We start from the raw sequence: 19,403 nt of genomic DNA, 5'->3' as shown, positions 1-19,403 counted from the left end.
CACTCGGGGGAGCCACCAAGAGTGGTTCTGTGGAGGTGCAGAAATATCCATTGTATTGTACTCGTTTACAATATGCTACCAGCCCACACTGACGAGCACGGTGACTGGTGACCTGCACGGCGGAGAGAGGCCCTCATCCAGCAGTGGATTGACGAGGGCTGGACACATGCATCAGCACCTATCTGCCCATTGCAGCCAAGAACCCGCGAGACACGGGGTCACTTGACTGCCAGAGCCCAGCAGCTGTCCATGGTTCTGAATATCAATTTTAATAGCAATGCCCTTTATCCAGCAAAGCCTAACCAAGTCTCAATGTTCTTAATATGAGGGTCCTACATTGAGATATTTGGCTATTTCCATAGATGTTTGGATGTGGGAGGAAATCTATGCGCCCGGAGGAAACCCACGTATTCGAGGTGACATTAAACGATCTGCACATGGATTCACGAATCTATTATTGTACTGCCATCGCCTGGCCATGTCCAGTCCCTGGAGCTGTCCATGGTTCTGAATGTGTTGCTGTCCGTGGTGCTGGGATTAGTATCACTATCGATCATGGATATTGATCACCAAGTGAAACTGATTTCTGACTGATAACTAATGCATTCAGGTATATATCAAGCAATTATCACTAATCTCCAATTAATGCCGATTTCCAATCAGATCTCCATTGCATGTATACAGTCATAACTTATATGCCATCGGCAATATTAACAAGGTGCCCCTGTAGGTCACCTGCGGTGCTGCATGAGACGCTTGTTCCTGAGTTGGACGCAGGGCCCTGCTCCTGTTATACTGGACATCATGGTGGCGCTAAGCAGACACCGTGACGCCAGGAGACAGTGGTACCCTAAAGGAGACGCTGGGCCCGAGAGGACAAGGATTATTCTTTGAGACACCCACTGCCCCATAAGGAGACGTCGTGTCCCTGAGATGGGGGTCCCGAAGGAGCCGCCGCCGTGGCCCACAGCGCCGCCTGCTGGCCGTGCTTCCGCTCTCCACGCGGCTCCAGGCTTCTCTCCGTGCGGGGTCCGGGGCCGCGGTTCGGGGCTGTGGGGCCCGAGGGAGGCGAGTGAGTGTGCGGGACCCCATGGGGGACCGTGGGCTGGATAGGAGGCACAAGCACCCCGGGGCTCTGGAGCCCTGGGTCATTGTTTTCCTAGCGGCGTCGCGGTGCCCGTGGGGCTGAGCTGTGGCGAGGGACCCGGGGCCCGACCTCTCTCCCTCTGCCCTCCCTCCTGGGGGCTCCGCACCAAGGTCCCAAATGTGGGGCGCGGGCGGTAGTAGGAGAGAGAGTCGAGGTGCTCGGGACCTCACTGCCGGGGCCCGCGGACCAGTGCGTGTAACGGTGTCTGTGCATGTGCGTCTGTGTGCCAGTCTGCGCGTGTCAGTATGTAACCATGTGTATGTGTGTCTCTGTGACGGTGTATATGTGGTGATGCCTGTGCGTCCGTGTGCGTGCCTCAGAGTATCTGTGTCCGCGCATGTGTCAATGAGTGTCACGCACGCATTGATGGTGTTGGTGGCATGCTGCTGTGTGTGCGATGCTGTCGTTGCTATGCGTGATGTTCTCTGCATGGTATTCTGTACATATTGTGCTGTGCGTGGTGTGCTGCGTGTGTTATCTCTGCTGTGCATGGTTTGTTATGTGTACCGTGCACGGTGTGCAATGTCTGCTCTGAATGGTGTGCTATGCATGGTTGTGCTATGCATGGGTGTGCTATGTCTGCTATTAATGATATGCTATGTATGGTGTGATATTCACAGTGTGCTATGTCTGCCCCGCTTGGTGTGTTATGGTGTGGTATGTGTACTCTGCATGGTATGCTATGCATGGTGTGCTATGTGTGTTATGCATGGCGTGCTGTGTGTGGTGTGCTATGTGTGTTATGCATTGCGAGCTGTGTGTGGTGTGCTATGCGTGCTATGGATTGCGTACTGTGTGGGTGCAGAGATGTTCTACGCGCACTTTGTGCTGAGTAAGCGCGGGCCCCTGGCCAAGATCTGGCTCGCCGCTCACTGGGACAAGAAGCTGACCAAGGCGCACGTGTTCGAGTGCAACCTTGAGAGCAGCATCGAGAGCATCATCTCCCCCAAGGTGCGCGTGTAGCGTCCGTGTGTAGTGTGTGTAGTGTATGTAGCATGGGTAGTGTGTGTGTACCGTGCGAGTAGCGTGTGTAGTGTGTGTAGTGTGTGTGTAGCGTGTGTAGTGTATGCAGCATGGGTAGTGTGTGTGTACCGTGCGAGTAGCGTGTGTAGTGTGTGTGTAGCGTGTGCAGCGTGTGTAGTGTGTGTGTAGTGTGTGTAGCGTGTGTAGTGTGTGTGTAGCGTGTGTATTGTGTGTGTAGTGTGTGTAGCGTGTGTAGTGTGTGTGTAGCGTGTGTATTGTGTGTGTAGCGTGTGTAGTGTGTGTGTAGCGTGTGTATTGTGTGTGTAGTGTGTGTAGTGTGTGTCGCTGTAATGTCTCTGTTGTGCGTGTGGCGTGTGCGTAGTGTGTGTTTGGATCGGTATGTGGATGCAAGCAGGGCGTGGGCTACGGGTGAGTAGGCTTGCCACCTTTTCCACTAGAGACCAGCACGAGGTCAATATCAAAACGGTCCAGCAGTCGACACAGAAGCACTGGTGCCAGGTCTCGGTACAACTCAACACCAAATAGCCAATTCCTGGACTGCGCTACGAACCCGGCAATTCGAGTTTGATGCCCGCTCACGGTCAACACCAGTGACGATTATCTGAACCGGTCCTGGGCCTCCCCTAGGTCGATCCAGCCTTAAATGAGTACCTGGTGCGGTGTGTAAACATCGCTACTTGGGAGACAAAGGCGACCGGGTGCGTTGTTGGCCACCCACCCCCTCGTGTGCCGTACCGGCCTTCATAGGTGCTCGCTAACAGCACTTGCCCCAACAATCTCTTAAGGCTACACGGGGGATCTTTGTCTTTTGGTGGTGGTCGTGGCTGGCGTCAGGTGAAGATGGCGCTCCGTACCTCGGGGCACCTGTTACTGGGCGTCGTGAGGATCTACAGCCGCAAGGCCAAGTATCTGTTAGCCGACTGCAACGAGGCCTTCCTCAAGATCAAGATGGCCTTCAGACCAGGTGCGCTCGCCAGGGGTGGGGGCCTCATGTCCAGGCGGGGTCCGCTGCGGGTTCCTGGGATCACTGGGGTTTCATTTTGTGCATTGGGGTCCGCTCAGTTCCACTGGATGTGGTGGTGCATGCTACCGATGGTGAATGATGGTGGTGGTACGTTGGACAATGTGGTGGTGCGTGGTGGTGCGTGCCGCAGGAGTGGTCGACCTGCCGGAAGAGAACAGGGAGGCTGCCTACAACGCCATTACTCTCCCCGAGGAGTTCCACGACTTCGACCAGCCACTCCCCGACCTGGGGTACGTATGGGGTCACGGGGTCACCGGGTCACGGGGCTGCGGGCCGACCACAGTGAGGTGCAGGGGGGCATTCGAAGGTGCAGGGTCCACCGTCCGCCCGGCCGCCCGCCCGCCTCCGTGCCTCCACCGAGGTTTCCTCCACCGAGGTCGAGCCCAGACTTTTTGTGTGTTTCGTGTGGCATTGTTCGTCGGTAACCGGTAAACATTTTCTTAGCTGGTTAATAATTCCAGAAGTCAGGAACCGGTAACCGGTTCCATTGTAAGTTTATCCATGAGTCTACTACATTGATAAACTTGCCCCATTGCTTCACTACCGCGCTGGAACATGGAATCAAGCAGGCGACCTGTGGATTACAAGTCTAGTGCAGTAACCACCACTCCACAATGTCAGCTTCCTTTGCGCCCCGTATCGCGTGTCCCAAGTCCCCTGTCCCGTGTCCCCCATCCCGTAGCGCGTGTCCCGTGAGGTGCATCCCGTGTCCCATTTCGTGCATTCCATGTCCCGTGTGCAGGGACTTGGACATCGCGCACCAGTTCACAATGAACCAGAGTCGGGCGGAGGAGATCACGATGCGCGAGGAGGTCGGCAACATCACCATCATCCAGGATGACGGCTTCGGTCTGTGACTCTCGTGTCCCTGCGTGTCTCCCTGTCTCCATACGCATGTTCTGTGTGTGCTCATAGCGCTTGTGCACACGAGTGTGCATGTGTACACGTGTGCATGTGTGAGGGCGGTAGTCTAGTGGTTAGCGTGCTACGCTATGAACCTGGCGACCCACGTTTTATTCCCGCTCAAAACTAACAACGTTGATGATAATCTGAACTGCTATTGGGCCTTTCCTACGTCGACTCAGCCTCAAGTGTCTTGTCTGTGTGTATTCACACACATGTAGTAGCATGAGCGTGCACAGGCAGTTAGCACGCCGTGCTATGAACCCCGTGGCCAGAGTTCAATTCCTGCTCACGGCCATAATCAGTGACAAATATCTGAACTGGTATTGGGACTTCATTTGCTTGACTCGTAAACATCTGACCTGGGGAGACAAATGCGGCCGGGTGTGGTGCTTGTCACGCCATGCCAGCCAACAGCACTTGCCCCGAGAGCCCGCATAGGTTTTACGGAGGACCTTTGTCTTTGTGCATGTGCCGTGCAGGAGACTTTGGAGTGGACGAGCGGGAGATGATGCGCGAGGGGGGTGCAGCCTTCGAGGTGGACATCCTGTCGGCGAGCGCGGACTTCCTGCTGGACCCCGAGCGGGGGACGGGGTCCCCGGGGCGGGGGGCCGAGCCCCCGGCGCGGGCGGAGGGGGCCCCCTCGTTCGAGGGCCCCCCCCGAGACGATTCGCTCGGGGGGGGCGGAGGCAGCGGGGGAATCCTGGGTGCGCCCCCCACCCGGAGCCAGATGCTTACTCCAGTCCCAGCTCTGCCCCGCTGCCCCCGTTGTCTGGAGAGACCCATAGACTTACTTGGAGACTCATAGGCTCACATAGTGACCCACAGACTCACTTTGTGACCCTCTCTGTTTGTAAACATGGCTACACCGCAGTAGCATAAAGACGCCGTGATGTTTGCCCACAGTGTGTTGATGTTGTGTGTGAACCCCTGCACTCTGACGATAACTCTCGACCCCCAAACAGCCTATAGCCCCCTTGCTGACCGCTATCACCTCACCGTTACACACAATCTCACCCCCGTCACTGGTCCCTAACCATCGGCCTAAGCGCATCCCCAACTCTGACCCTCACATAACCCCGAATGACAACCACACACACTGAGCTCTTTCTGCTGCTGGCATATATGCAGGTGGTGGTGATGATGCTGTTACTACTGCTGCTGATGGTGATGCTGTCTTTGCTGCTGTCCGTGCTGCTGCTGTCCCTGCTGCAGACGATAATCTTCTGCGTGGGGACGGGGGTGGGATTTTCGACGACCCGCCGGCTCTCCCCGATGGGGACGTGGATCTGCCCGAGGACCCCGGCCATGAGGACATCTCGAGCGACGGATCCCGTGAGACCCCAACCATGATCCCGACCCCAACGTGACCTTGACTCAACTCCAATTTGAACTCTGATTTGACCTGACGAGTAATGACCGCAACCTCCAATATGACCCTGATTGTGACCCTGGTGCTACAATAAGCCTAGCCCCAACTACTGACCTTGTGCTGCCTCCAGCTTTGACCCTTAACCCAACCCCAAGCCTGGTTTAGGTCTTACCTCCAACAGCAAATATGACCTCAGAATTAACTCTGACCCAATCTGAACTTCACCTTGACCTTGCATGTATGCAAGGTCACTAAACAGGCACGTGGATAACAGGTGTCTGTTTCGTGTCTTACCTGTGTGTTTTACCTTTGTGTGTTACCGTGTGTTCAGTTCAGTTAATTTCAAGTACCCTGTGAGCCAAGCAGCTCTTGAATCGGGTTTCATCAACAAAGACAACACCGCCACTTCTCCGACATACGCAACAAGTCAGTAAAATAAATAAATAATAAGAAATACCAGATAAGCTAAATAAAAAAATATCTAGCAAGTCATAATCGCAACAAAAATAATCTTTTTATTAAAAAAAATCAATCAAATATAGATTATCATCAAATACTACGCTGTATCTAAAAAAAAATACTAATTTAAATTTGCCATAATTATAATGCAGATACAGCCTTAAACATGATGGCATTATAGGGAAAAATAAACAAAACACAGCATCCATAAAAAACGTAGTATAAACAAAACACGCAAAAAGTGGTCGCTCACAGGCAACTCATATTTATACCGCGTCTAACTCTTCATGCATTGGCAGCTAGGCAGGAATTTACTTGAAAGTAGTGAAGTGACGGCAATGACTGCAGACCAAGTTTTGTGGCAATATGGTTCCAGAAACGTGGGGCAGCCACCGAAAGCACTCGTTCACCTGTGTGTGTTACCTGTGGTTATTGTGTGGTTGTTGTGTGTTTAGTCTTACGGAGTACGTCCAACAATCTGCTGATTGTACCCAGAATCAGGACCGTCCTGGCCGAACGGCGTTTCACCGTAGTCGGACCGATCATCGGGAACTTTCTCCCACTCCACGATCACCCACCCAGCCCCCCGGCGACCCGGCCCCCCACCCGTCCAGGCTGCCCCTTGAGGGATTTTGAGCTCTAACTCCGCGCCTCCGAGTTCTCGATCGAACATTGCGTCCAATTCCAGAAATATGTGCACATTAAAATTCGTGTGTGTTATTATTGTTAGTTATTATTGTGGTTGTTGTGTTTTAAGTTGTAGTGTTGTATATTTAGTTGTAGTGTATAGAGTGTGCTTTACTTGTGGTGGTGGTGGTTGTGAATTGAGATGGTGTGTGTGTTTAGTTGTGGTGGTCGTGGTGGCGGTTGTGGTTATGTCCAGCCGGCGGGCCCCCTGACAGTCCGGGTTCCATGGGGGACGTGGAGCCACTGCTGCCGGTCGCCGCTCAGCAAACAACGCTGGATGCGAGCGAGACGGACGCCTTCGCGCTGGAGCCCATCGACGTGACGGGTGACGGTGCTCACCCCTACAGCCTTATCCCGACACACAGCTGGCTACGCAGCCCGACACACATTCTGCCACGGAGCCCAATACACAGCCCGATGAGTCTTTAAGCCCGTTCTCCCCATGTCTCCGTGTCACCGTGTTCTTTTGTCTCCTCCCTTTGTCCTCACATCCCCCTATAACTACATCTCCGCATGTTCACGCCCCCCCCACAAACCCACGTGCTCACACCTCTGTCTCCGCGCGTCTCTCCGCGTCCCCACGGCAAGCGCGTGTGCAGTGAACGTGACGAAGGCGAAGCGCAAGAGGAAGCTGATCGTGGACAGCGTGAAGGAGCTGGACAGCAAGACAATCCGCGCGCAGCTCAGCGACTACTCGGACATCGTGACATCGCTCGACCTCGCACCGCCCACCAAGAAGCTGATGCTGTGGAAGGAGACAGGCGGTGTGGACAAGCTGTACTCGCTACCCGCACAGCCGCTCTGGAGCAGCCGCCTCCTGCGGGTGCTGTGCTGGGGCGGGGGGGGGGGGCAGAGGTCACACGGTCAGATAGAAGACCCTCCAATGGTTACGGTTAGAGATTTGGTTAGGATTAGATACGGGGTCAGGGGCTAGACACTTAAGTTTCATCTGGTTAGATAGGTTATCAGGGCTAGGATTGCAGATCGATTGTGGGTGAGCGACCATCACAACAATGAGCAGAGCTTTGGGTGGCTAAAACGCGGAAAGTTGGCGCAGTGGGGAGCACAGGTGGTGCATCTGCCAGTAATCTCAGTCAGTCAACCCATGGCACCTGGATCTGTCCTGTGACCTCCAAGCAAACCTTGCACACTTCCCGTGGCCTCAGGGTTTGCTTAGCCTGGCACAATTTCCAAGGTGATGTCACGGCCATTTAGTGTAAAGTGAGGGAAAAAAAGTATTTGATTCCCTGCTGATTTTGTACGTTTGCCCACTGACAAAGAAATGATCAGTCTATAATTTTAATGGTAGGTTTATTTGAACAGTGAGAGACAGAATAACAACAACAAAAATCCAGAAAAACGCATGTCAAAAATGTTATAAATTGATTTGCATTTTAATGAGAGACATAAGTATTTGACCCCCTCTCAATCAGAAAGATTTCTGGCTCCCAGGTGTCTCTTATACAGGTAACGAGCTTCGATTAGGAGCACACTCTTAAAGGGAGTGGTCCTAATCCACACTTGTTACCTGTATAAAAGACACCTGTTCACAGAAGCAATCAATCAATCAATCAGATTCCAAACTCTCCACCATGGCCAAGACCAAAGAGCTCTCCAAGGATGTCAGGGACAAGATTGTAGACTTACACAAGGCTGGAATGGGCTACAAAACTATTGCCAAGCAGCTTGGTGAGAAGGTGACAACGTCTTCTTTGGTTCTTTCGGTAAAGTCACGTAGAATGAGAATAAAATAATAAATTGATAAAATAAAATAACACAATGATATTCTCACGACGTTTCAGCCACAACACAAGCGGCCTTCATCAGGTGAAGGGGACGAGACTGTCTGGAGGACAGCGCTGGAGTGAGAAAGCCACGCTGAGATCACGACCTTTAAGCTGTGTGAGAAGAAACAAAGCGCCTTGACAAAGGAATTAGCATAGAATTTAGCATTGAAATAGCTAAGTTAAAGTATACACATCCGCCGAGGCACTCCTTGACATAGGAATTAGCATATAATTTAGCATTGAAATAGCTATTTCAATGCTGAATTCTATGTTAATTCCTTTGTCAAGGGGTGCCTTTGCGGATGTGTATGCTTTAACTTTAACATAGCCTTTTCTGTGACCAGTCACAAGCTAATCACTCAGCCATTTCAATGCTAAATTATATGCTAATTCCTTTGTCAAGGCGCTTTGTTTCTTCTCACACAGCTTAAAGGTCGTGATCTCAGCGTTGCTTTCTCACTCCAGCGCTGTCCTCCAGACAGTCTCGTCCCCTTCACCTGATGAAGGCCGCTTGTGTTGTGGCCGAAACGTCGTGAGAATATTATTGTGTTATTTTATTTTATCAATTTATTATTTTATTCTCATTCTACATGACTTTACCAAAAGAACCAAAGAAGATGAATCCTTGCAGTCACGAAAGCTATAAATCGAAAGGTGACAACAGTTGGTGCGATTATTCGCAAATGGAAGAAACACAAAAGAACTGTCAATCTCCCTCGGCCTGGGGCTCCATGCAAGATCTCACCTCGTGGAGTTGCAATGATCATGAGAACGGTGAGGAATCAGCCAAGAACTACACGGGAGGATCTTGTCAATGATCTCAAGGCAGCTAGGACTATAGTCACCAAGGAAACAATTGGTAACACACTATGCCGTGAAGGACTGAAATCCTGCAGCGCCTGCAAGGTCCCCCTGCTCAAGACAGCACATACACATGCCCGTCTGAAGTTTGCCAATAAACATCTGAATGATTCAGAGGACAACTGGGTGAAGGTGTTTTGGTCAGATGAGACCAAAATGGAGCTCTTTGGCATCAACTCAACTCGCCGTGTTTGGAGGAGGAGGAATGCTGCCTATGACCCCAAGAACACCATCCCCACCGTCAAACATGGAGGTGGAAACATTATGCTTTGGGGGTGTTTTTTCTGCTAAGGGGACAGGACAACTTCACCGCATCAAAGGGACGATGGACGGGGCCATGTACCGTCATATCTTGGGTGAGAACCTCCTTCCCTCAGCCAGGGCATTGAAATTGGGTCGTGGATGGGTATTCCAGCATGACAATGACCCAAAACACACGGCCAAGGCAACAAAGGAGTGGCTCAAGAAGAAGCACATTAAGGTCCTGGAGTGGCCTAGCCAGTCTCCAGACCTTAATCCCATAGAAAATCTGTGGAGGGAGCTGAAGGTTCGAGTTGCCAAACGTCAGCCTCGGAACCTTAATGACTTGGAGAAGATCTGCAAAGAGGAGTGGGACAAAATCCCTCCGGAGATGTGTGCAAACCTGGTGGCCAACTACAAGAAACGTCTGACCTCTGTGATTGCCAACAAGGGTTTTTGCCAACCAAGTACTAAGTCATGTTTTGCAGAGGGGTGAAATACTTATTTCCCTCATTGAAATGCAAATCTATTTATAACATTTTTGACATGCGTTTTTCTGGATTTTGTTCTTGTTATTCTGTCTCTCACTGTTCAAATAAACCTACCATTAAAATTATAGACTGATCATTTCTTTGTCAGTGGGCAAATGTACAAAATCAGCACGGGATGAAATACTTTTTCCCTCACTGTATATGGGTGGAGTGGTAGCGGTTACCTCACTGCGCTACAAGCCCGGCGACCCGAGTTTGATTCCCGCTCACGGCCGTCACCAGTAAAGTGATCTTGGCCCTTCCCTAGGTCATCACCACCGGGAAAACAAAGGCTGCCGGGTGTGATTCTGGCCACCCAGCCCCTCAGCACTTGCCCCAACGGTGTGTTCATACTACATGGGTGACCTTTCGCTCTGTGCGCACAGCTGTTCACGCGCTGCCTGGTCCCCGTGGTCCCCGAGGAGCTGCGCCGGCGGCAGTGGAAGGGGGGGGAGGCGGACGGCCTCCACGACTTTCTGCGCGAGTGCGACCTGCCCGATGTGCCGGCCCCCGACAAGCCTCACACGGGTCGGCCACACCGGCACAGCGTCACACTGCCACACGGCCACCACGCCAACACTACACAGCCACACCACCACCACCACACCACCACTCCGCCACACTGCCACAGCGTCACACTGCCACCACCGCACCACCACTCCACCACATGTCACACCGCTACACCACCACTCCACCACACTGCAACACAGCCACACCACTTTGAAGTACCACATACACCACCACTTCAGTCACACAGCAACACCATGCCAGCCACACACGGATAGGGCACCCCAATTCAGCCACACCACAGATGGGACCCACGCACCAAAATGGCCACATCACATACGGGTACCCTATCCAGAACCACACATGGGCACGGCACACCACGGCATCCACACAACGCCAATTTCACCGCTGCAACCCCACCACCCCTCCAGTCCCAAAACTTCAGTCACGCCATGCCTCTAAATGAGCTATACCATTCCTCCATGTCAGCCTCACTGCCTCTCCATTTTAGCCACACAGCCCCAGCCTCGAAGCCCCAGCACCACCACTTTAGCCCCAGCATTTACTCCTCTCTCTGTGATGCCACCGCGCCTCCTACCCCCGTCGCGCTCTCAGTCCAGGCCGCGGCGGACGGGGCAACTCTGCCTCGCGAGGAGCCGGGCCCCCCGAGGGATGGGGATCCCCCGCTTGGGGATGGTGCCCCCCCTCTGGGAGATGCCCCCCCAACGGAGGTGGACGGGGCCCCCGGAAAGGCGGCCCCCGGAGAGGCGGCCCCCGGAGAGGCAGCCCCCGGAGAGGCGGCTGCGGCCCCGGACGAGCCTTCGGCGCAGGGCGAACCCCCGGCCCGGGTGAGGCTGGGTGGGTGGAGAGCGTCGGTTTACGGACGCGGGTTCACGGCAGCAGAGGCACGCGCGTGGGCATCCGCGAGGTGCCGTACCGTGGCTTCACAAAAATAAGGCAGTGGAGAATTCACGTGGACTCCACCTGTTCCATCTTCATGGGATCAAGCGTTTCCCTCTCGCACACGTGGGGTTTCTCCGGGTGATCTGGTTTCCTCCCACGACCGCAGAGCTTGGGCAATTTTTGGTAGCATGAGCTCCTCACCGCATGCCTGCTGTGATAATTGCTTAGTGTAAATACAATGGTAATGATGATGGTGATGATAGGTGGTGATGATGGTGGTGGTGACCTCGCTCCACATCCGCAGCTGCCTACAGAGACCGTGATTGATGCGGGGGAGGGGGAGGCCCCGCCACCAGCCCCGGTGGCCCTCCTCGAGGTCCCTCCCCTGGATGAGGCGACGTCGGTGGCGGCTGGGGGAGCAACGGCCGCCCCCCCAGCCCCCGGCGAGTCCGGCGGTGCTGCTGCTGCGGCTCCAGAGGAGGCGGCGGGGCCCCCCGCAGAGGGGGCTCAGGAGGAGGGGCGCAAGAAGGTCCAGGAGGAGGAGGAAGAGGAGGTGAGTAACGTGGGGTCTGGGTATGCGAGGGTGTGAGGGGGTAGTTGTGGGAGTGAGTTCTGTACTCCACGAGCTCCGCCACGTGCTCCTCTGTGTGCTCCTCCCTGTGCTCCCCCTCGCGGTCCTCCGCATGCTCCCCCACGTGCTCCGCCCCGTGCTCCCCTGCGTGCTCCCCTGCGTGCTCCTGTGTGTGCTCCCCCTCGTACTCTGCCCCGTGCTCCCCCGCGCGCTCTGCCCCGTGCTCCCCTGCGTGCTCCTGTGTGTGCTCCCTCGTGTGCTCCTCCCCGTGCTCTCCCGTGTGCTCCTCTGTGTGCTCAGGAGCTCCTGGGAGCTGAGACCCAGGAGCAGGAGGAGAAGAGGCTCAACAAAAGGACCCAGCAGCTCCTCTACACCCTGCAGGTGCGTGGCCATAGGTCAGGGTGCAGGAGGGTGGGGGTACGGGCGGAGGTATGGATGAGGTTTGGATTCTAAATTTAAGGACGAACTCTGATGGGGTTTTTTTTTTGCGGACGTTTGAACCGTTTGAACCATTGTGTGGAAGTTATCGAAGTGAGCGCCATTTAAATGGGGTCACTTCCCTTTTCAGAATCAGATTGGTTGGCGTTTTCACATCCACGCCCAATTCCTGGATTAATCGACAAAAACCGGGAGCGCGTTCAGAGCGGAGGGGCAGAGGGGCAGGATGGCAGGGGGACGAGAATGTCTCCAGGCGTATTCCCGTCTCCCTGGCAGCGCTGGCAACATTGCCCTCTCCTCCTCCTCCGCAGCGAGCGATGGCGAGGTCCGGTGCCGCCTCGGTGCAGCTGCTGGAGCTATGCGGCCACAGCTCGCGCAAGCAGGCCGCCACACGCTTCTACAGCCTCCTCGTGCTCAAAAAGCAGCAGGCCGTGCAGCTGCAGCAAGGCTGCCCTTTCGGGGACATCGCTGTCTCGCCGGGGCCCAACTTCCACCTCATCATCTAAGCCAGGGCCCCACAGGGGCCCCGGTGACGTGGGTTCTGTCTCGCTCGGCACGGAGGGCCCGGTGTGTGGCCACGCCGTGGGGACGTAGGGACGCGTAGGCAATGCTCTGGGTTCGTCGAGGAGGCTCCTTGTGTGGGGTGACGAGGTGATGGAGGTGTGGGGTGACGAGGAGATGGAGGTGTGGGGTGACGAGGTGATGGAGGTGTGGGGTGATGAGGAGATGGACGTGTGGGGTGACGAGGTGATGGAGGAGTGGGATGACGAGGTGATTGAGGTATAAGGTGATGAGGTGATGGAGGTGTGAGTGGACCTGTAATAGGAGGTACAGGTGGTGTGTGATGAGGGGAGGAGTGATTCATTAAGATGTAAAGGAGCGTGGCAAGCAGCACCACTCACCTCATCTCACCTCCTCACACCAGTGGCCGAGAGCTCGCGTTGTTTTTGTGTAAAGATTTTACGAGAAGTTATTTTTTTAAACAATTCTCATGATTAATACTTCCCCGTGTTCCCACATGTGCCGTTTAGGGTTCAACATTTTTACATCGTAGATTTAACTCTCGCAAGACGACCAGAGCAGGGGCGCGGGGAGCAGAGGGGATTCACGTCGAGGCCTCGTGTTGTCTGGATGAGGTAAGGGTGAGGTCTCGATGAGGCCTCTTGCTGTTTGAGTGATATATTTGTGAGGCATTGGCGAGGAGGCCCCGCGTCCTCTGCTCTGATCGTTGGTGTGGTCGGTGCCGTCGCTGTCATCGTTAAGAGGTCACGTTTGTGGTAACGGGGGTTGCCATCGCGGGTTTAGTCTTCACGTCCATGTACGTGGATGTGTGTGTGTACATGTGTGTACGTGCATGTGTACGTCCGTCTACGTGTGTATAGTTAGTGCAGCGGTTGTCGCTTTGCACTTCGAACCTGGCAACCCGAGTGTGACCATTATCTAAACCGGTCCTGGGCCTCCCTTAGGTCGACTTAACCTCAAATTGGTTCCTGGTGTGATGCGTAAACATCAACATTGGGTTGGCCAGGTGTGGTGCTGACCACCCACCCCCTCGTGTGCTGTGCCGGTCTTCATAGGTGCTCGCTAACAGCACTTGCCCTAACGGAGTGTTAAAGGCTATGCGGGGATGTTTGTATTTATACTGCTCGTTTCTAGATTTGAAGCTTTCGTGACTGCAAGGATCCATACTCTTTGGTTCTATTCGGTAAAGTCACATAGGTAAAAAAATAGAAAATCACGACGTTTCGGCCACAACATAAGTGGCCTTCATCAGGTGAAGGGACCAAACTGTCCAGAGGACAGCGTCGGAGTGAAGAAAGCCAAGCGCAGGTCGCCTCATTTTAAGCTGTGAGGGGGTAAACAGAAAACGCCTTGACAAAGGAAATTAGCATAAAACGTACTACTGAGAAAGCTTGGAATTAGCATAAGATGATAATACACCACCTTGGAAGTTTGGAATGCCACTACTTGAATAAACATACTGTACCATTGAAAATTAGTTTAATGTTTGGTTCGATTTAGAACATCTTTCCAATGGTTGCTTAATTTGAAACCATCTTCTCGGTTGAAATTGTGTCTGTGTTTGTAAATCTGAATTGCCTCGTGAACACATCTCTGATAAAAACCCGTGGGTTTGCAAAGAACCTTGGTATCGGAGAAAATTATATCGTGATCACCCACAGCGTTGTAACAGTGTTCAGCTATGGCAGAAGAATTCGTTCTGACGTGTTTCAAATCTGATTTGTGCTCGCGAATTCGGTCAGAGACATGTCGTGACCACAAGGTAATACCCATCGCTTTCACACTCACTTCTGCTGCTGTATCTTCGCCGAATTCTAAACAGATTATGTTTAAGGCCAGCCTATCTTTAATCTCAGAGAGGATAAAGCTACTCCGATTTGAACTCGATACTTTAGACAGGACTCTCCTACAAGCTAATTTAATGTTAACACAAAAAATGTCACCTTCTGATTGGAATCACATAGACAACATGACTGCTTCTTCCGCTGATTTACTGTCAGTCAAATGCAAAGCTAACCTGATTTATAAATTCAACCACCTATTAAAGAAGAACCCAGTTCCACATATAACAAAACTAGACGTCAACAAAAGCGTCATTAATCAGAGTAGCACCCCGATTTCGGACAATCTGAAAACAGTACTGGCTAGGGGGATACATTTTTCTGTCACCCCAAAACACATACCAGTAGATGATATCATCTCTCAGGTCGATGTAGCCCTCAAAGGCGTAGGACACATCCAAGCAGACGTTGCGAGAGCTGAAATAGCCACTATTCTTAAGAATGCTAAGAAACCCATTAGCAACATCAGCAAAAATGAACGCTCTGAACTCGCGAATTAAAAAAACAGAAATGATATAGTCATCCTCTCAGCCGATAAAGGCAACGCTACTGTAATTATGGATAAAGATTCATACAACAACAAAATCCAGAACCTGCTCAACGATGGAAGTTACTCAAAAATTTAAAATTACCCTACTAATAGCCTAGCGATAAAAAACAACAAGATCATCACAAATTCGACCTCCCTAATCGAACCAACTAAACGTCCCTCCCTAAAACCTTCTGCTGCAAGACCCCTTAGATTCTATGGTCTTCCCAAGATTCATAAAGAAGGCACCCCACTACGACCCATCGTATCCACGATCAACTCCCCTACCTATAGACTAGCCCGTTTTCTGTCAGATACCTTGCTGCCTTTCACTGGCAAGACCGCCTCAGCAGTACTTAATTCAGCCCAATTGGTCTCTACGGTCAAAGACGTTGTACTGTGCCCTGACGATATCCTTGTCAGCTTCGATGTGGTCTCTCTGTTCACCAAGGTCCCAGTACCTGATACCATTGAAATAATTGAAAATTTGGTCCAACATGTACTAGAACCCGATACACCTGCACTGGTTAGACACTGCCTCACCAATACCTATTTTACTTGGAATGGCACCTTCTACAAACAAAATGAGGGTACCCCCATGGGATCCCCCTTGTCACCAGTGATAGCCAATATTTTCATGGAGAAATTTGAATCAGACGCCATCCAGACTTCCACCCTCAGACCTTCCCTGTGGAAGAGATATGTAGATGACACTTTTGTCATTTGGCCACATGGCCTCCCAGCTGTGAACCTTTTCCTAGACCACATTAATTCCAGACACCCCGCCATCAAATTCACCATGGAAGTGGAGAAAGATGGCAAGCTGCCATTCTTGGATGTTCTGTTTGAGAGGAGACCTGATGGCTCATTGGGACATTCTGTCTACAGGAAACCCACCCACACAGATTCCTACTTGAAACCTGATTCCCACCACCACTCAACGCAAAATAATTCTCTCTTCAAAATGTTATACCACAGGGCTCATTGCATTTCGGACCAACACCACCTGACCAGTGAATTAAAACATGTACATCTGGCCCTCAATAGGAATGGATACTCTGACCGTACCATCCGTCAAGCTGTTTCTCCCTCCATACAGAAACAACCACTTGATACTCCGATCAAAACCATCACACTACCATATATAGCAGGCGTTACTAAAAAGATCTCCAAAATTCTAAACAAACACAAGATCCTGGTCCGGTTCAATACAGTACACAAAATCCGTGACCTGATCCCTTCCGTGAAGGATGTCATTCCTGACTTACAGTACCCCAGGGTTTACAAATTGACCTACACCTGTGGTGACTACTATATCAGGGAGACGAAACGACATGTCTCTGACCGAATTCGCGTGCACAAATCAGATTTGAAACACGGCAGAACGAATTCTTCTGCCGTAGCTGGTCATTGTTACAACGCTGTGGGTGATCACGATATAATTTTCTCCGATACCAAGGTTCTTTGCAAACCCACGGGTTTTTATCAGAGATTTGTTCACGAGGCAATTCAGATTTACAAACACAGACACAATTTCAACCGAGAAGATGGTTTCAAATTAAGCAACCATTGGAAAGATGTTCTAAATCGAACCAAACATTAAACTAATTTTCAATGGTACAGTATGTTTATTCAAGTAGTGGCATTCCAAACTTCCAAGGTGGTGTATTATCATCTTATGCTAATTCCAAGCTTTCTTAGTAGTACGTTTTATGCTAATTTCCTTTGTCAAGGCGTTTTCTGTTTACCCCCTCACAGCTTAAAAGGAGGCGACCTGCGCTTGGCTTTCTTCACTCCAACGCTGTCCTCTGGACAGTTTGGTCCCTTCACCTGATGAAGGCCACTTGTGTTGTGGCCGAAACGTCGTAAATTTTATTTTTTATTTTCATTTTCTATTTTTAGTTTTTTACCTACGTGACTTTACCGATTATACTGCTCGTCTTTACATGCGTGCGTCTGTGTATTTATACCAAGGCTACCAGATTTCTGGGAGGCTCAACTGGGACACCTGGCGAGCAGGCAGCCCTGCCCCCTACTCATAGGCCCTGCCCCCTCTATCGCTAGCACCGCCCACTGCACAGGCCACGCCCACTCATCTTCTGACCACGCCCACCACTCAGGGAGTTCGGCTCATTGCCTGCTTCACGAGTCGGGCAAATGCGGTCCTGGCCACACCTGGAGGTTTGATTGCCATAATCTATACCTGTGTGTGTGTCTGTGTTTCTTAGGTGCTTACTAAAAGCACTTGTCCCAATAGTCTATGCGTGTCTGTGTGTGTCTTACTTTATACGCGTGAGCAGCAGTCAAGAGGCTCGGAGAATGGGAAGGTCAGAGTGAGCTGATGAGCGGGAGTGTGTCAGCTGAGGGTGTCAGGATTTGTGCGTTACCACGAGGGTCAGGGTGTGTTCACCGCGGTGAGTGTGTGTCCATGTTCGAGTGTAAGATGGTGTGTCAGGGTATCACTGAATGATGTGATGACAGTATCAGAATGAGATATGTGTCACGGCGAGTATACGATGGTGAGTGTGTCAGGGTGAGTATTAGACTGAGCTCACCACCTTCACACACACATTCCCAAGCCTCTTATACTGCTTCCCATGCATGTGTACATATGCTGTGTGTGCGCGTGTGTATATAGCTGTACATTTACACGTGCGTGTGTGTGTGCGGGCACAGTCTAATTATCTGGGTTCTCTCCTCTCCGCTAATTATCCCGGCTCGGTAACGACGCGCGCCCAGTCTGTGAGAACCGTGGATGTTAAATACCCCGTGGTGTTCGAGCCCGTGGGTCGGTATCCTGAGGGGGATGGGGGTGGTTCGAGTGCATGGGGTGTGCGCCAGGAGGCGTCTGCTGCAGGCCCAGAGATGACAATCTCCCGACCGACCGTTGTTAGTGACGGAAATCTTCATCAGCCAAAGCGCTGGTAACTTGAGTCCGCGATGACCATGATGAGTGGATGGGAATTGACCACCGTCCAGCAGAGAGAGAGAGAGAGCCAAGCGCGATCGCCTGTGACAAGGGGGAGGAGCCAAGAGTCTTGAGCGCAGACACCGAGGGGGATCAATGGTCCAGCGGTTGTGTCCGGGACAGGGGCAGCTGCCATAGCACCGTCGATGGGCAGCAGCAATAGCAGCAGCAGGTCATGACTGGACTTGTAACCCAGAGGGCGCCGGTTAAATTCCATCTCCCGGCACGGCAATTGCAAAAAACGGGGAAATTTTATCAAATCCCTCGCTCCTCCTCGAGCAACCACAGTCGGCTGCGTGTGGTGGGATAAAGTGTGGCTACTGGCTGTATGGAGCGTGTGCACCATGGTACCTGGCTGTATGGAGCGTGTGTACCATGGTACCTGGCTGTATGCAGTGTGTATATCGTGGTAACTGGCTTTATGCAGTGTGTTTCCATGGTCACTGGCTGTTCGCGGATTGGCTAATACAATGACATTGAGGAGGGCAGGACCCCTACGGTTGCACAATACACACGTGATGACTGAGAGTGAATACATGGTCGACTGCTCTAGTCGATCGTGCGAATTTATCATGGAAATCCACCAAGTCAGAGCGATCTCCTGCAGCTTAAATGAGCACCGAGACATTCCCATAATGGGGGCGAGTTTATAAATGGGACAGATGAAAGACTGTACTGAAATTCCACAGGTTGCCATTGACTAGACTATGACTAAAATAAAATGTAAATGATCCATACATAAATACCGGTGTGGGGTGAGGAGATGCTCGTGTCTCTGTGGGCTCCACAATGGGTCTGGCCAGGCTGGTGGTCCCCCCTCGTGGCTGTACTGCGTTATCCGTGCGCCGCGTCTGTCGCTGTGGAGTTCACAACAATAAACCGTGTCGGTGACATATCCAGCCTCTGTGTCTCATCTGTTGGGGCGGTGGTGGACACAACCACGCCTCATCATAGACCACCAGGCCTCACCATGGATCATCAAGAATTTCTCGGATCGGAACCACCAGGGAGTCATCAGGAAACTACTCGGGACTAAACGGATTCTCCAAGGTGCCCGCGTCCATCTCAGCCGAAACGAACAGACGGCATCCACCTGTCGTGCTGAGAACTCAAGTTTAGTTTGGTCACGG

The 19,403-nt window shown here is 52.1% G+C and overlaps 1 protein-coding gene across 3 annotated transcripts; it reads left to right on the top strand.

Annotated features, from left to right (window-relative positions):
* The first annotated feature begins 118 nt into the window (after window positions 1-118).
* On the top strand, window positions 119-19,168 carry LOC116945108 (double-strand-break repair protein rad21 homolog). 3 transcript variants are annotated; one of them, XM_032959227.2, is made up of 14 exons: window positions 119-1,072; window positions 1,953-2,098; window positions 2,966-3,095; window positions 3,286-3,385; window positions 3,898-4,004; window positions 4,541-4,765; window positions 5,274-5,393; window positions 6,773-6,901; window positions 7,176-7,399; window positions 10,381-10,522; window positions 11,117-11,349; window positions 11,709-11,957; window positions 12,276-12,356; window positions 12,725-19,168. In XM_032959227.2, exons 1-14 carry the CDS (start codon window positions 934-936, stop codon window positions 12,917-12,919), a joined length of 2,220 nt encoding a protein of 739 aa, XP_032815118.2. In that variant the 5' UTR covers window positions 119-933; the 3' UTR covers window positions 12,920-19,168. The 3 variants fall into 3 exon arrangements, with proteins under 3 accessions (XP_032815118.2, XP_032815120.2, XP_032815119.2); XM_032959229.2 differs by having other exon boundaries at window positions 985-1,068; XM_032959228.2 differs by lacking the exon at window positions 119-1,072 and adding an exon at window positions 1,079-1,336.
* The last annotated feature ends 235 nt before the right edge of the window (window positions 19,169-19,403 follow it).

The sequence above is a fragment of the Petromyzon marinus genome, chromosome 23 (assembly GCF_048934315.1).
Source record: "Petromyzon marinus isolate PM22_M1 ecotype Great Lakes invasive population chromosome 23, UKy_Petmar_22M1.pri1.0, whole genome shotgun sequence".
Lineage (NCBI taxonomy): Eukaryota > Metazoa > Chordata > Hyperoartia > Petromyzontiformes > Petromyzontidae > Petromyzon > Petromyzon marinus.
The sequence above is the reverse complement of the archived record's forward strand: the minus strand, read 5'-3'. Positions and strand labels throughout refer to the sequence as shown.

Bases quoted from the DNA above. Each gene is read 5' to 3' on its own strand.
- LOC116945108 (XM_032959227.2), top strand. From the start codon at position 934: ATGGGGGTCCCGAAGGAGCCGCCGCCGTGGCCCACAGCGCCGCCTGCT. The intron at 1,073-1,952 runs GTGAGTGTGCGG...GTGTGGGTGCAG, and splicing joins GTGGGGCCCGAGGGAGGCGA to AGATGTTCTACGCGCACTTT. The intron at 11,958-12,275 runs GTGAGTAACGTG...CTGTGTGCTCAG, and splicing joins AGGAGGAGGAGGAAGAGGAG to GAGCTCCTGGGAGCTGAGAC.